At 45.4% G+C, this 15635-nt stretch overlaps 1 protein-coding gene across 2 annotated transcripts in view; it reads right to left on the minus strand.

The window, feature by feature from the left end:
• Nucleotides 1–15635, minus strand: part of stk3 (serine/threonine kinase 3 (STE20 homolog, yeast)) — a 276140-nt gene that overhangs the window by 176923 nt on the left and 83582 nt on the right. For both annotated transcript variants that reach the window (XM_078398044.1, XM_078398046.1), the window contains exon 6: nucleotides 10031–10198. In XM_078398044.1, the coding sequence (XP_078254170.1) occupies nucleotides 10031–10198 (168 nt within the window). The remainder of the gene's footprint in view (nucleotides 1–10030; nucleotides 10199–15635) is intronic.

Genomic DNA, 15635 nt, shown 5'->3' on the forward strand with positions numbered 1-15635 from the left:
AACGCATCATTTATGTTCAATAAACATAATTTCTTTCTTTACAGATACAGCATGGAAAGAGACCACGGGGAGGTAGATACAGAATGCTGGAGTAACTCAGCGGTTCAGGCAGCATTGACACAGAATCATATCATATCATATCATATATATACAGCCGGAAACAGGCCTTTTCGGCCCACCAAGTCCGTGCCGCCCTGTGATCCCCGTACATTAACACTATCCTACACCCACTAGGGACAATTTTTACATTTACCCAGCCAATTAACCTACATACCTATACGTCTTTGGAGTGTGGGAGGAAACCGAATATCTCGGAGAAAACCCACGCAGGTCACGGGGAGAACGTACAAACTCCTTACAGTGCAGCACCTGTAGTCAGGATCGAACCTGAGTCTCCGGCGCTGCATTCGCTGTAAAGCAGCAACTCTACCGCTGCGCTACCGTGCCGCCTGGATGCTGAATGCTGGAGTAACTCAGCGGTTCAGGCAGCATTGACACAGAATGCTGGAGTAACTCAGCGGGTCAGGCAGCATTGACACAAAATGCTGGAGTAACTCAGCGGGTCACTGATGAGTTACATTAAAAATGTTGTACATTTTTGTGGAGGGAAAGAGGTCACACAGCCTTTCAGAAATTATCGTAATAAATTAAAATAACTCACGGACCTGGAGGAATTGTTATACAAATCTTAAAGTATTGGCTCTGGTTCATAAGGATAAGGAAAAGCCAACAAAACAACATGGTTCAATTCTGGAAGGAGATTTTTCTTTTAAATGAACAGAAACCTGGTGAAACCAGATCACATGGAGTTTTATTGATAGTTTTGGACATAAAATAAAACTAGACCAAGTGGACCCATTGGGCCCAAACCTCTCTTGCATTGGTGTAGCACCCTCTCCTCCCCCCCTTTCCCCCTCCCCCTCTTCCCTCCCTCCCCTTCTTCCCTCCCACCCTCACCCCTCCCCTCCCCCACCCCCCTCCCTCCCCCCAACCCCTCTCCCCTCCCCTCCCTCCAACCCCCCTCCCCCTCCACGCCATCCCCCCTCCCCCTTCCCCCCCACGCCATCCCCCTCAACCCCCCTTATCCTCCCTCCCCCCCTTCCTCCCTCCACCCCCTCCCTCCCTCCCTTGGAGATAGATTTAAACTTCATAATGTGAATAACTGAAAATATAACATATAACACCGATTTTAATGAAACTTCTTGCATTACCTCCAATGGGGCGATGGTGAGTAAGGTAGCCCTAAATTTGTCGTGCTATTGCGTACTGTTTTGGCTGTGGTTCAGGAACAAACAAACAAACATGAGTTTTATTATATAGATGCAGTCAAAGGCACTGGAAAAAGTGTCAATAGACAATAGACAATAGACAATAGGTGCAGGAGTAGGCCATTCAGCCCTTCGAGCCAGCACCGCCATTCAATGCGATCATGGCTGATCACTATCAATCAGTACCCCATTCCTGCCTTCTCCCCATACCCCCTCACTCCGCTATCCTTAAGAGCTCTATCCAGCTCTCTCTTGAAAGCTCTGTCAATGAATGATACCCAGAGTGCAACATTTGACTGGTTCGGAAAGGTTGAACAAACAAGGTACTGTTTTGTAGAATACAGAAGGCCAAGATACGACTGGAAAGTGGTCTTTAATATTATGAATGGGTTTAATGGTAAGGAACAATTAAATCCAGTAAAATTGGAGGAGAAGCAAATTTATTTTTAAATCTTAGAAAGCAAATTTGAGATGCAATCTGGTATCACAAGGACAATAGTAACAATAAATTACTTAATGTTCATGGGGGTTGGAATAGGATGAGGAAAGTGTTCACCACTACCACCCAATACACCTGTGCATATCGCAAAGACATGTACGTTTATAGGTAATCTAGCTTTCCCAATCAGCATATTTCTTTCCAATATTTGAAGTGGCTATTTTCCATCTTTCAACATGAAAGTACGACAAATAATGTACGATGAATGTAATAAACATATTTGTTTTTATTGATTAATTGGCTTAAGGAAGTGGAAATATTTTAATCAACATTGCTATTTTCATTATAAATTCAATGTTTTCATCCATACCTGCAATTATCTAACCTTGCACAATGTAAATTACACCCCCAAAGAGGGACTGTAGTACATTAACTGTAGTGGATAAACACTTGCATATTTCACTTAATGGTTCAGATTCTGCCAAGGCAGTAAACACTGATACAGTTCAAGAGTAAAGTTCTCAAAGAATGTGGCATCTGTTACATTAAAAATTCTTGCCGCCAGCAGATTCAAAATTGCCAACTGGATCACACTGCAATGGTGGGAAAAATCATCCGTTACTCAGATAAAAATCCTGCCAAAAATCTTTTGGATTAGGCTATTCAAACAATAAAAATGTGAAATAGGGGACATTGGGACCCATTGCAGGAAGACCTCTTACAATATGTGCTACTCAAAATTCTGCTTAAATTACAGAGTTTAGAATATTTTTAAATTTATCCAAGATGTGATAAATAAAGCAGAAAAAGATTAAGGACAATCTAAAGAGAGGTGAAAACATGCAGACGTACTGATGCCTGCTGTGTCAGAATGACCCCTTGCGCTTGAGAATTGCACCAAGCAATTTCACAGTCTATTTTAGATATCAAGTCAAGTCAAGTCAAATTTATTTGTCACATACACATACTCGATGTGCAGTGAAATGAAAGTGGCAATGCCTGCGGGTTGTGCACAAAAAGAATTACAGGTACAGCATATAAATAAAGTTAATAAGTTACTAAACATAGCACAAAAAGTGTCGACAAAAATTTAGTCTCTGGGGTTATAAAAGTTGACAGTCCTGATGGCCTGTGGGAAGAAGCTCCGTCTCATCCTCTCCGTTTTCACAGCGTGACAGCGGAGGCGTTTGCCTGATCGTAGCATCTGGAACAGTCCGTTACTGGGGTGGCAGGGGTCCCTCATGATCTTGCTTGCTCTGGATCTGCACCTCCTGATGTATAGGTCCTGCAGGGGGACGAGTGTAGTTCCCATGGTGCGTTCTGCCGAACGCACTACTCTCTGCAGGGCCATCCTGTCCTGGGCAGAGCTGTTCCCAAACCAGACTGTAATGTTGCCGGACAGGATGCTCTCTACAGCCCCAGAGTAGAAGCAATGAAGGATCCTCAGCGACACTCTGAATTTCCTCAGTTGTCTAAGGTGGTAAAGGCGCTGCTTAGCCTTACCCACCAGTGCGGCAATGTGCGTTGCCCACATCAGATCCTCTGCGATGCGGACTCCCAAGTATTTGAAACTGCTCACCCTATCCACAATAGACCCATTTATCTCCAGTGGCGTGTACGTCCTTGGATGTTTAGCCCTTCTGAAGTCCACAATCAGCTCCTTTGTTTTAGTGACATTCAAGAGGAGGCTATTGTCCTGACACCAGAGTGCCAGATCAGCCACCTCCTCCCGGTAGGCCTTCTCATCGTTGTTGGAGATCCGGCCCACCACCACAGTGTCATCAGCAAACTTGATGATGGAGTTTGAGCTGAACCTGGCCCCACAGTCATGTGTGTACAGGGAGTACAGTAGGGGGCTAAGGACGCAGCCCTGGGGGGATCCTATGTTCAGGGTGAGGGAGCTAGATGTGTGTTCCCCCATCCTGACCACTTGGGGCCTGGCAGTGAGAAAGTCCAGGACCCAGGCACACAGAGGGGTGCTAAGCCCCAGTTCCAGCAGCTTCTCAACCAGTCTGCTGGGGCTATTGTGTTGAATGCTGAACTAAAGTCAATGAACAGCATCCTCACATAGCCCCCCTGGTTGTCCAGATGAGAGAGAGCGGTGTGTAGAACCTGGGAGACCGCATCATCCGTGGACCTGTTCGGACGGTATGCGAACTGTAGTGGGTCCATGTTGCGAGGAAGGAGGGCGCAGATGTGCTTCTTGACTAGCCTCTCAAAGCATTTCATGACAACCGAGGTGAGGGCCACCGGTCGGTAGTCATTTAAACACGCTGGAGAGGCATTCTTTGGCACCGGTACAATGATGGATCTTTTGAAGCATGCAGGGACCACGGACTTTGCCAAGGAGAGGTTGAATATTGTGGTGAGCACTGGAGCAAGCTGAGTAGCACAAGACTTTAGTACTTGCCCAGATATACCATCTGGGCCTCCAGCTTTCCTCGTGTTCACACGCGTCAGAGCCCACCTCACCTCATGCTCGGACACCGAGAATGTGTGCACATCCCCGGTGGTGGATCCCCCTCCAGCCTCGCTAGCCAGCGCCCCTTCAGTGTTGTTTTTAGACGGCGAGCTGGTGGTGTTACCCGTCTCAAACCGTGCGTAAAAAGAGTTCAGGTCATCAGCTAAGGAGGAGCCGGCACTTCCGGTTGAGGGGGTGCTGGACCTGTAGCTTGTTATAGTCCGTAGCCCCTGCCAAAGGCGCCTGGTGTCCTGCTGCTCCATCTGTGACTCCATCGTGTCCCGGTACCTCTTTTTTGCATCCTTCACTGCCCTTCGCAGTCGGTAGGACTCTCCCTTGTAGTCGTCCATGTTGCCGGATGCCAGGCCGGAGTTGTAAGCAGCGGTGCGAGCATTCAAGGCCACGCGAATAGACCTGTCCACCCAGGGTTTTTGGTTAGGGAAGATACTGACCCTTACCGTGGGGATGATGGTATCGGCTATTGTGGCAATGAAGTCCGTAACCGCTTCCGCAAACTCATTTACGTCTCTGGAACTTGCTTGGAACATGTTCCAGTCGACTTCGCTCAGTGCATCCTACAGCATGGCCTCTGAATGGTCAGCCCACCGCTTTACGTCCCTCGTCACTGTCGCTTCCCGTACTATCCGTTGTTTGTACTCCGGCAGCAGGAAAATGGCAGCGTGGTCAGATTTCCCAAAAGGAGGGAGAGAAACGGCCTTGTAGCCTTTCCTGAACGGCGTGTAGCAGTGGTCCAAAGTTCTTTCCCCCTGGTGACACAAGTGATGTGTTGGTAGAAGTTGGGCATGACCTTTTTGAGATTTCCCCTATTGAAGTCTCCAGCCACCAGCACAGCCGCATCAGGGTTCTTGTTTTGGTGTTGACACAACACATCGTGTAGGGTGGACAGTGCCACGTCGGTGTCCGCATGCGGTGGGATATAGACGGCTGTGATGATCACCGAGCTGAACTCCCGGGGTAGGTAGAATGGTCGGCATAAGATAGTTAGATGTTCCAGGTCCGACGAGCAGGAACGAGAAAGCGTCTTAATATTCCCAGGATTACACCAGTTATTATTGGTCAAGAAGCAGACTCCTCCGCCCTTGGATTTCCCGGATTCTTCCGTTCTGTCCGCCCGGAAAACAGTGAAGGACTCGGATGGGCAGATCACCTGGTCAGGCACCAGCGGGGTCAGCCATGTTTCGGTCAGACAAAGGATGTTACAGTTCCTTATGTCCCTCTGGAATCTGATCCTTGCCCTCAGGTCATCCAGCTTGTTCTCCAGGGACTGGACGTTGGCCAGAAGTATGCTGGGCAGAGGTGGACGTAAGGCTTGGGTTCTCAGCCTGTTCCGAATCCCCGCTCGCTTCCCTCGGTGTTTTTTCCGACTTTCCCACTGACCTGCGCTCCCACTGCTGCTGCCGCGGTGCGCTCCTTTGATGATCTCTATCGGTATATCGGTGAGTAGATTTCTGTTTAATAGTGCTCCTGTAGCGCTCGAGTTTAATTTTACGAGCGTTTCCCGGTCGTACATTGGTTAATGCTAAGTGCTAGCACACGCTAGAGCACTTAGGGATAATTTAAAAGTAAACATACCAGTTTAAAACGCACAGTTCCCGCAGAGCTACCACGACGGCGACTGGACTGGACCGCGCCATCGAACATATAAATGCTTTTTTCTATACTCCCCCAGAATTTTCATAAGCCTTTTTTTTTTATGCAATCAAATTATTCTCATTCACTTCTTCAGATCATTTAGTTTTTGCTTCTGTACCTTACTGTGATTACTATAGATATTTATTTATATCAGAGACACAAGGAACTGCAAATGCTGGATTACAAAAAAAGAACACAAAATGCTGGAGTAACTCAGCATCTCTGGAGAACATAGATAGGTGATACTTCAGGTCAGGATCTTTTTGGAAACATTAGGATTGAAAATCAAAGTCCATCGAACTTATCCTTAGCTGAACCTCACACAATATTTGTCTGGTTCCATTAAGCTATCCATTGTAACCAGGAGGTGGTCCCCACTTTGCTTTTCTAATTCCCTTTATAAATGCACCCCTCTCATTCAATATTTCTCTCAGCTCTCAACAGTGTTGAATAAAGTGTTTGTGTCATCAGGTTACCACTTTTGCCTTGTCTCCTTCACTCTTCCATTGTTGTGGGCGATAGAGCACTACTTTTTTATTCTACCAGGAAGATATTTTCTCCGTACCCACAAAATATCTTTCTTGAATGCTTCCCACTGTCCTGATACTGATTCACCCTCAAGTAGCATCACACTGTTTGTTCCACTTTTCAAAAGGTTCACATTACCGCCAAAACTGGTATTTATTGCCTCTCTTTCATTAAACTTAAAAACATGGCTTGGAGCCACCTTCTTGAACTGCTGAAGCTCTTCTCACTAGATACTACACAACGTTAAAAAATGTTTTTAAAAGTTAACAAATTGCCGGTGTAACTCAGCGGATCAGGAGAACATAATAAGTAATGTTTCAGGTCTGGACACTCCTTCAGACCTTTGAGTCTGAACAAACTTGGACAAGCATTGTGATGGGCTGGTAACATAAAAATTGGGAAAGTTGCGTTCATTGAAAAGATACAGCAGAATATAGTTACAGATATAGGTGGAGTAATGGCAGATGGAGTTTGAGGTGTTGCACTTTGGGTGGTCAAATGTAAGGGGAAAGCATACAGTTAATGTCAGGACTCTTCGATAGCAATGATAAACAGAGGGACCCTGAGGTCCAGGTCCATAGCTCTCTGAATGCAGCAACACAAGTAAAGGGACAAAGGTGGTATATTCGATGTTCGCCTTCGTCAATTGTGGCATTGCGTAAAGAGTAAGGAAGTTATTTTGTAGCCTTCTGTAACTTTGGTTAGTCCACATAAGGAAAATTATATGTAGTTCTGGTCTCCACTTTATGGGAAGGACATGGACGTTTTGTTGAGGATACTGAGAGGTTTACTAAGATCTTGCCTGAATTACAGGGTATTAGCTGTAAGGAGGTTGGACAAACAAACAATTGCCAGACGACTCTCGGCGTCCCAGATAAGGATCAGCGATCACTCTTTACAATCGCTCCACTCTTTTAAAATCTTGTATCTGTACACAGCGGACTGCTCGATTATAATGATGTATAGTCTTTCTGTTGACTGGCAAAATGTGAAAAGCTTTTCACTGTATGTCCTTACACGTGACAATGAACTAAACTTTTCTCTAGAGCTTCAGAAACTGAGGGGAGACCAGACAAGTTTATAAAGTTATCAGAGGCAAAGATAGGGTAGGCAACCAAATTTTTTTCCCAGGGTGGAAATGCCAAGTATGGGCACAGGTTTTAGGTCAGAAGGAGAAAGTTTACAGAAAATGTAAGGGGCAAATTATTTTTAAAACAAAGCGGTGGAAACAGATACAATTGTGGTATTTAAAAGAGGCTTTTGGATAGACAAGTGGATGGATATTGATCATACGCTAGCAAAATCAATTAGTTTAATTTGATATCATGTTTGGCACAGAAAACATGGGCTGAAGAGTTTGTTCCTGTGCTGCACAGTTCTATGTTCCACGTAGAAATTAGCCTCCGCGCAATGATTTTTCCATGCTGGAGTTCAACATTAACCAGTCGGACCAGGCACATAAATATTGTGACTACAACAGCAAGTCAGAAACTTGGTCTCTTGTGACCAAATGATATTGTTGTCATTATCGGGTTATTACCACAAACTATTAACTTTTTTGGCAACATGATGACACCTGATTCCTATTCCAGATTATTTCAGTAACCAAATCTAAATTTCCCAGAAAAGATGGTGAGTTTCAAACCTGGGCTTCCAGATTATAATCCAGATCTCTGGATTAATTAGTTAAACATCACAAAATACTGACAATGTCTGATAATGATGAGAAGCTAACCTTGTTTTTTTCTGTATTTGCTATTTCCTGTCTTGTGAAAATGTTTTAGATAATAGTTCAATAGACAATAGACAATAGGTGCAGGAATAGGCCATTCGGCCCTTCGAGCCCCTACCGCCATTCAATGTGATCATGGCTGATCATTCTCAATCAGTACCCCGTTCCTGCCTTCTCCCCATACCCCCTGACTCCGCTATCCTTAAGAGCTCTATCTAGCTCTCTCTTGAATGCATTCAGAGAATTGGCTTCCACTGCCTTCTGAGGCAGTTCAACACAAGGATAAGTGATAAGTGTCCAAACTCTGGAAAAGCAAACTGACAGTTCAGTTCCTTTGTGAATATGCCGACAGGCCCGGTGCAAAATAGATCATAAGACAAATCCTATGTGCATTCTGCTGTTACACATTCTAGCATTAAAGACTACAAATCTTCAATTATCTTCAGGGAAAAAAAAAAGCATGAAATTTAGCTTGTGCTTTCTGGCTTGCCCACAACAACTGTGTCTCCTAATAACGGCAAAATGAAGAAAATACATTTTCAAGTTTTCTCTTGAAGGCAGATCACGTAACATTAAATAAAAAAATTGATGTTGCTGTATTTTATTCTATTTCATTTTTAGCCATAGTATGAATTAACAATGTTGAAACTTATGTAGCAACTATTATTTCTAGGGTGAAACACACAAAGTGCTGGAGTAACTCAGAGCAACACGGCCCGAAACATCGCCTGTCTATTCCCTCCAGAGATGCTGCCTGACCTGCTGAGTTACTCCAACACTGTTTCAATCAAGATTCCAGCAACAGCAGTTTCTTGTGCCTTCATTGCTGGGATGATCCACAAAGTTGTTGCTGGCCTACAAACATTTCATGCTCAACGATCCAAGTTTAATATCTAACATTTAATCACTTAGAATTACAGGCAACCCCAGCATTACAGAGGGTCGCGATCCTACAGTACGGTCCGGATTGCAATTTTTCATAATGTAAAGTTTCATCATCTGCACATGCATCAAGAAATACAACTGAAAAAAATTAATTGTTTCCATTCATTTACTTTTTTCACATAAATTCCGTGGGAGCGAATTTTTAAATCTCAAATTCTTTGGGTCATTATTTGTGAATTCTGTAAGAACGTTTCTTTGTTACCTGAGCAACCGTAATGCATGGGGGAGGTGGGGTCGGTTTCAATGTCTAATTTTTATATTTGCATCAGTTTCCAAGCCATGCATTATAAAAATTAACCTCAAGCATCTTAATAATAAGACTTCTTTAACATTTTTCTTTCCAATTTCTTTGTACTGAGTTAATTTCCAAAAATAAGGCTTTTGCCCTGCAATCATTTTTCCTCTTGCCTTTTGCTTTTGATTCTAACCAATATTACAGGCCGGACCTAATCTCTGTGCATTTGTCAGCAATGATAATTTGTTTATATTATCTACACATTTGTTTGATTATCACTCAACACGCTATCTTCAAAACTCCTAGATTTAGTCTCCACTTATGTCTTTTAGCTTGAACACTCGTTTACCTACGCTATGAGCTGCTATCATTCCTTCAACTTCAAAGCGCCATAGATTTTGTAGGTAATTCAAAAAATTACAGTAATAGTCCTTCCCAATTAACCACAGTTGATTATAATTGAAAGTTACTGATCCCATTAAGGCATAATTTTTTCAACGTAATGCATACAATTAAACTAAAAAAATCAAGAATATTTATTTGTAATTTGCATGGAATTAAATTGGCTGTGAACTACTTGCTGCAGCTTTACAAGTACATTAGAAATAACAACAACAAATAAATATGCAATAAATTGTTAATCGAAGTAAACCAGTCTCCTGAAAAAATGGCACCATATGTTCTATAATCATAGCAATTAGTTTACAATACTGATGCTGTCTGCAATTACATTTGTGCCTGTCAAAATGCATTATACATCATCGCTTACCCTCATTGGATGGATGTCTGCATAGGGTGGTTTGCCTTCTGCCATTTCAATTGCAGTGATTCCTAAAGACCAGATGTCTGCAACACAATTGTAGCCTATTTCTTGGATCACTTCTGGGGCCATCCAAAATGGTGTTCCTATCACTGTGTTGCGTTTTGCCATTGTATCCTGTGAAACACATTTGATTTAATATTATTAACTAGCACATAATTTAAAAAAATTGAGTGCAATTTTAAACCCTCATTCCACAAGATAGTTGACAAAATGTTGACGAATGTTCAAACCTTCTTTTCTAATATGCTCAATGAGCAGAATGGCTTCCATTAATGTTTATGGGAAAATGGAATAAAGAGATAGTATGAAGTACTTAAAGGTACAATACGATATGTTAAGGTCACACACAGTTTGGCTTCTTTTGTATATATAGAAAAATTAATTTATGCTACTACATAAAATAAAATATTAATTCATTTTGTCCATTGATGAAAATCTAAAAGGGTTCGAACAATGGTTTTGCAACTCTGGTGGTACACCAGCATCTCCCCTTGGGAGACAATGAAAATTATCGTTTCAACTGCTTCCGTAGAGCTTCAGCCAGTATCCCATTTGAGTTATGGGCAGGGGGTGGCTGGAATTTCAGCTGCATATGTTTCTTATTCAGATGAGCCATTACATGCTAGAGCTAACAGAGAGATCCAATTGCAGTGTAACTAGAGTGAAAACAAATAACATGATTTTTTTTAAAACAAAGCACAAATAACTTAGAGTTTGCATAACATTCCCAGAAGTTGAATAAAAAATTATTTTATTTTGGAAAAATGATCCTAATACAATTGAATGGGAGAATCTTAAGGCCAAAGACTTGCAGGGTCCGAATAAGTACTCGGCATTAAATGCTACTTGTGAGAATGTATTGCAAGATAGTAATGTCATTTTGAAAATATGAAGAAAAAAAATTAAGATGCAAGAAGGAAAATATGTTATCAGAGAATGTTAAAATGTGTTATTCCTTTATTCCTTCTGTATTCATGCATTATTTCCACATGAGTCTCATTCATCCCGTGCAGATTTTATACTGCCTGGATTATGTTCATGTGGATTATGAATCTGACATTGTCTGAACCATTAGTAACCTGTTGGATAATATTTGATACACCCATTCTGACTATTTGTAGATTTGTAGTAAGCAAGCTCATTGACCTAATGAAAAAAGAAATAATCTTGAGCTGAATGTCTCATGAAGTAATAAAATTAGTAGTAATACATAATGAATCACTACATTATTATTAATAGACAGAAATAGAGTTAAACATACCAAGAAACCAACAGTGCAACTAAACCTGCACAACTGTGGCCCTGCTTCAGAACAACTTGGATGCAGGCTTCTGCAGTGTGATAGCAATGCGAATCATTTTTAAACACAGCTCTTTTGAAAAGATTCTTGTTTCATACCAAGTGGACCTACATTATTCTTCATTACATGGCAGAACAATATACTCAGTATATTCTGGCGTCCAACCTTATTCACATTAGCACCTCTCAATTTCCCTTCCAGTTATCTCTGATCACAATAAGGTGGTAAGCTATTGTATATTACTGCTCATTTTGCTGCTTCCTAAAACAAGCAGTTCAGTTCCCTTCCTCCGAGCTGCTTTTCATGTCAATTAGTTTGCTTATTATGTCTCTATCAAAATTCAGAATGGATCTATCTAAAAATAAACATAAAACGCATGACCAGTACAACTGACAAGGTTGGATTCATTATCTACACTAACTAGCCATTACAGTCTTTACAGGACGAATGAGATCCATGTGGAAATAAATGTGTGAATATAGAAGGCACAAAAGGGAGCATATTTCACTTTAAATATCTTTCACTTTTGTTTCTTGCCTTTTTTTTAAAATCGGTTTTCTGAGGGGTCTAGCAAATAGAAACAAAATAAGTATGTATCTTCTAAAAAATACCAATCTGTGGCTCTGGGAATATACCATGTCACCAAGTCATTTTTTAAGAGAAAGAGCAATTTTTGTGATTTGTCTGATGTAAATTTGACCACTCCCAGAAGAAAAGTAACATATTTGGACACCATTCCAAAATCAAGAAACCTCTGCTTGTTTATTACTTGTATGTACCGTGCCCAGTTCACTTGCCTGAATCACATCCCCTCAAAACCATCTGCTTCCAATTGTAATTCATTTCATCTACAAGTACCAAATTGATGCACAATACAATCCAAATACATATATTGTATTGGCATTTATATTCTGTACTAATGAAATTTAAATAGATAGTACCATTATTATAGTAATAGTAATTGTAATATTTTTTATTACTGGCTACTAAAAACACAGGAATTCATTTAAAAAGTTATACAGACAAAATACTCCATCATGATTCCAAATGGTGTTGCCAGCACAAATTTGATCCTTCTTTGCCTTAACAATTAAACAATTTATTTTCCCACTGAGAAACTGCTCTCTCATCATTTCCCATTATCATGCCCCAGCCCCTTTCTCAACCCATTTCTTTGAAGTATCTTGCTTATGGTCAGTACACATGCTCCTCATCACCGGATCTTCTTAATTTATTTCCATGTAGGTTTTTGCTTTAAACTTTATTCCTAACCCCCAGCTCTGCTTTGAAAACTATAAACCCTCCACTCTTCCTCCAGTCCTGAGAGAGGGTCTTTGACCCGAAATGTTGACTGGTTTCTCTTTCTACAGCTGCTGCTTGACTGGCTGAGATCTTCAACATTTTCTATATTTGTTACAACATTTGTTGCATTTATTCAGGTAAACGTTGTTACTGTGGCGGCACCCGGGGGCTAGGCCACTCCCTTGGTCATTCCACTCGGCACTCAGTGGACGGGAGGGATTAGGTCACTTCCTGGGTCAGTCCCCTTTGGTCAGGTGGTCTGGGACTATAAAGGGTTTGGGTGTGTCGACTGACTTGAGACTTGAGTGCGGTGTTTGATACTATAGGTAATAAAGTTATTGATTACTCACCTGGCGTCTGGCCTGATTACCGCGGTGACCGCACCCACTACACTGGTGACCCCGACTTTCCCTCGCAAGTCGCGATGGACCAGAACCTGCAACTACCCGACTCTTCCAGTCAACCACAACCACAACCACAACCGCTTTTGGACCTTCCCGCGGACCCTGCCGCCCGCGCCGCTATCCACGCCGTGTCGGTGTGGCTGCCTCCATTGTGGACCGAGGACCCCGACTTCTGGTTTGACCAGGCCGAGGCACAGTTCGCCCTGCGGGGAATAACTGCCGACGCCACCAAATACTTTCACGTGGTCAGCGCCCTCGACCCGGCCACCGCGCGCCTGGTCCGACCCTTCCTCCGCGACCCCCCGGCAACCGATAAATACGTGGCCCTTAAAGCCTTCCTCCGTGAGCAGTTCGGCCTCTGCGAGGCTGAGCGGGCAACCCGGATCCTCCGAATGCCGCCCCTGGGTGACCGCCGCCCGTCGGTACTACTGGCCGACATGCAGGCACTGCTAGGCGACTACGAGCCCGGGTTCCTTTTTAAGCATGTTTACCTGATGCTGCTGCCGTCCGACCTCCGCCAGCAGCTCCTCGACGTCCCGTTCCCCAACATGCAGGCGTTGGGCAGGCGCGCTGATCAGCTCATGATGGCCCGTCACCTGGCCCTCGACGCGTTGGAAGTCCAGCCAACGGCCGACGACTACCCGCAGGTAGGAGCCTCGATCGCCCGCATTACCACCGCTCCCCGACAGCCTTCCCGACGGTATCCGGCTTCAGCAGCTCACCCAGCCGGCGGCGCGTCTTTTTCGCACGGCCCGCCTGCAGTTCCCCCACCCGCCACCGGAGGTCGCGGGTGGTCGGACCCAGGGGTCGCGCGCAGCCTGCCGCCAGTTCCTCCATACGCCACCGGAGGTCGCTGGTGGTCAGATCGGCCCGCACAGCCGCCCGTTTTCACGGAACCCAGCAGAGGGGGCTGGTGCTATTTCCATCGGCGGTGGGGCCCTTCGGCCCGTCAATGCCGGCAGCCCTGTTCGTTCCCGGGAAACGCAGAGGCCGGCCGTCACTGATTGCTTCGGCGGCCGGCCAGATTCATCGTGTGTTTGCGTGGGACCGCCGCTCCGGGGCCCGTTTCCTCGTAGACACCGGGGCGGAGGTGAGTGTTGTTCCCCCTTCGCAGGCTGACCTCCGTAGTGGTAACCGCGGTCCCCTCCTCGCCGCAGCCAACGGGACCACAATCCGGTCATATGGTGTGCGCACGATCTCCCTCAACTTCGGGGCGAGCAGCTTCTCGTGGCAATTTGTGATCGCGGATGTGTCCCAGCCACTGTTGGGTGCAGATTTCCTACGGGCACATTCCCTGCTCGTGGACGTTAAGCGGCAGCGTTTGGTGCACTCCGTCACTCTGCAGCCAATTTTCCTCCGTTTGGGCGACCCGGTCGTGCGTCCTGATGGGCCCCTGTCGTCCGTGGACGCTGCGTTCTCACGGATTCTGGCCGAATTCCCCGATATTCTGGACCCCCAGTTCCACTCCGCCGCCCCAAAGCATGGGGTGGTGCATCATATAACAACTACTGGCCCGCCCTTGTACGCCCGGGCACGGCGTCTTCCACCGGACAAGCTCCGTCTCGCTCGGGAGGAGTTCCGCCTTATGGAGTCACTGGGGATCGTGCGCCGTTCAGACAGCCCGTGGGCGTCCCCGCTACATATGGTCCCCAAGGCAGACGGTGGTTGGCGTCCTTGCGGAGATTACCGCCGGCTTAACGATGCCACAATCGCTGACAGGTACCCGGTCCCTCACATCCAGGATTTTAATGCCCACCTGGCTGGGGCCACGGTATTTTCCAAGGTCGACCTGGTGCGTGGCTATAACCAAATTCCAGTCCACCCCGACGACGTCCCCAAGACAGCAATCGTGACGCCATTTGGCCTATTTGAATTCCTCCGCATGCCGTTCGGACTCAAGAACGCTGCGCAAGCCTTCCAGCGACTTATGGACTGCGTGTGCCGCGGGTTGGAATTCGTCTTCGTATACCTGGACGACATATTGGTGGCGAGCCGCTCGAGACAGGAGCATGCTGCCCATCTCCGCCAGCTATGCCAGCGCCTTAGCGATCATGGGCTGGCCATCAACATCACCAAATGCCGTTTCGGGGTGGCATCCATCGAATTCCTGGGCCACCACGTGACCATGCACGGTGCGCTGCCGCTCCCCAACAAGGTGGACGCGGTGCGCCAGTTTCCACGCCCGACCACCGTGAAGGGCCTCCAGGAGTTCGTGGGAATGGTGGCCTTTTACCACCGATTTGTGCCATCTGCAGCCCGGATCATGCGCCCGCTTTTCCATCTCATGGCGGGCAAGCGCAGGGAGGTCGAATGGACCGACGATGCGGTGGCGGCGTTCCAACACGCCAAGGAAGCCCTGGCTGCGGCCACGATGCTCGTGCATCCACGGGTTGATGCACCAACCAGCCTGACGGTCGACGCTTCAGAAGTAGCGGTTGGGGCGGTGCTCGAACAGCACACGGATGGGTGTTGGAAGCCTCTGGCCTTCTTCAGTAGGCACCTCAGCGGCGCACAGCGGAACTACAGTGCCTTTGACCGCGAGCTC

Source organism: Rhinoraja longicauda, chromosome 4 (assembly GCF_053455715.1).
Source record: "Rhinoraja longicauda isolate Sanriku21f chromosome 4, sRhiLon1.1, whole genome shotgun sequence".
Taxonomy (NCBI): Eukaryota; Metazoa; Chordata; class Chondrichthyes; order Rajiformes; family Arhynchobatidae; genus Rhinoraja; species Rhinoraja longicauda.